Here is a 1,764-nt window from a genome sequence, read left to right as displayed (position 1 = left end):
GCTATAATGCGAATCCAAATCGTGATATGGATACGAATCCAAATTAACCGGCACGCGTGTTCCACAATGCTGCGGAGGCTTGGGCCAGTACTTTCGGTTTCGTTTCGGCCGTACGTGAGCTGTGTACCCGAATTGGAAATGCGTCGACGGTAGCCACCTCCCATGCGAATGCAAACTGCGAAACAGGTGCATTTGGGTAACTCGGTGAGTCGTGCAGTCAGTATAAATATCAATCGATGGTAACGTCAAAGCATCATCAGTTCAACTAATTCTCTTCTAGCTTCAGCAAGCCACAAACCAAACCCCAAACTTCAAAATGTTCGCCAAAGTGGTAAGATTGAGAAATTCGTTCTTGTGGTGTTCTGAAGTGTAGTAACCATATTCATCGTTTCAGATTGTCCTCGCTGCCGTCGCCATCGTTTGCGCTAACGGAAAGCCTCTGGTCGCTGCTCCGGTAGTGGCCGCGGCTCCAGCTGTAGTGACTGCCCAGAGCTCTCAGGTCATTGCTCGTAACTATAACGGAATCGCTGCGGCTTACACTTCCCCATTTGCTGCTGCTTACACCGCGCCATTAGCCGCTGCTTACACCGCTCCGGTCGCTGCTGCCTACACCGCTCCAGTTGCTGCTGCTTACACCGCTCCAGTCGGTGCTGCTTACAGCGCTTACACTGCCCCAATTGCCGCCGCCGCTTACACTAACGCTCCAGTCGCCGCTGCTTATACTGCTGCCGCCTACACTGCACCTTTTGCCCCAGCCGCCGCCTACACTGCTGCTGCTCCTCTGGCAGCCGCTGCTTATAACGCTGCTCCAGTCGCTGCTGCATACAGTGCCTATCCTTACGTTTTGTAAGAACACAAATCTCTTCCCCTTTTCTGAATAAACCTCGCTTTTGCATTCCTTAAATACTTCTGTGCCTTTCTCTTATGTAATTCCCTCCCACGTAGAATTTACACCTCGCATTGCATTCCCCAATGTTTAAAACTTTCTTCGGAAAGACAATTGATCTATTTTTTTCATTTTTCGAGGAACATAAAAAACACTGTTTTATCCAACTTTGAGTCCATTGCAAAATATTGTTCGTGAACCAGGCACGGGGAGTAAAACCTTTATAATAAAGTCATCTATCTATAGCAGATTACAGCACGTGCCATATATCAATATGCATTTTTCTCTTTCGATCGCACCCCATTAATTATAACAAACAACAACGAAAGCAGGCAGGTAATTGGGTAGAGGGTGGATGTTGAAAACAAACAATCTTAACGAAAGGACGAAAGGGAATATTGTTGGCATCAAATTACCTTGACTGCTGCGAAAGCAGAGAAGTAGAGGGTGAAATGCATTAATCCCCAGACCGTCAGTTCAATCACGATCAATCAGATGATGACTACTTGACACCATTCTATCAAGGTCCCTTTACGCTTGAAGTTCGTTGTTGCACTTCATGTTGTTGCAAATCTTCCCGTCTATTGTTAACTGTTGGCCTAAAATCAATCAATTCTGTGATGGAAAAGCCATTGTCAGAAATAATTTCGATTATATGAGTGATGCACGCTTTTCCCCCAACATATCTGAAAATTATCGTGAGTATTAATTCTTATGGATTGTATCATTGTGTTCATATTGTCAACCAAACTCAAACAAGTCCAAATCTTAACAGAAATTGAAACTGGGACAAAAGGAACAGGTAATCAGAATACATTTTACTGATGAAGTATTCACCACTAAAACACGTTTATACATATATGCTTTCTTTAACATAA

General features: G+C 44.4%; 1 protein-coding gene across 1 annotated transcript; it reads left to right on the top strand.

Annotated features, from left to right (window-relative positions):
* The first annotated feature begins 250 nt into the window (after window positions 1-250).
* Window positions 251-904, top strand: LOC134216377 (larval cuticle protein F1-like). Its single transcript, XM_062695277.1, has 2 exons — window positions 251-331; window positions 395-904. The coding sequence occupies exons 1-2, from the start codon at window positions 317-319 to the stop codon at window positions 848-850; spliced, it is 471 nt and encodes a 156-aa protein (XP_062551261.1). The 5' UTR covers window positions 251-316; the 3' UTR covers window positions 851-904.
* Window positions 905-1,764: the final 860 nt, after the last annotated feature.

The sequence above is a fragment of the Armigeres subalbatus genome, chromosome 2, assembly GCF_024139115.2.
Source record: "Armigeres subalbatus isolate Guangzhou_Male chromosome 2, GZ_Asu_2, whole genome shotgun sequence".
In the NCBI taxonomy this organism is placed as follows: domain Eukaryota; kingdom Metazoa; phylum Arthropoda; class Insecta; order Diptera; family Culicidae; genus Armigeres; species Armigeres subalbatus.
This window is presented reverse-complemented; position numbering and strand designations above follow the sequence as displayed.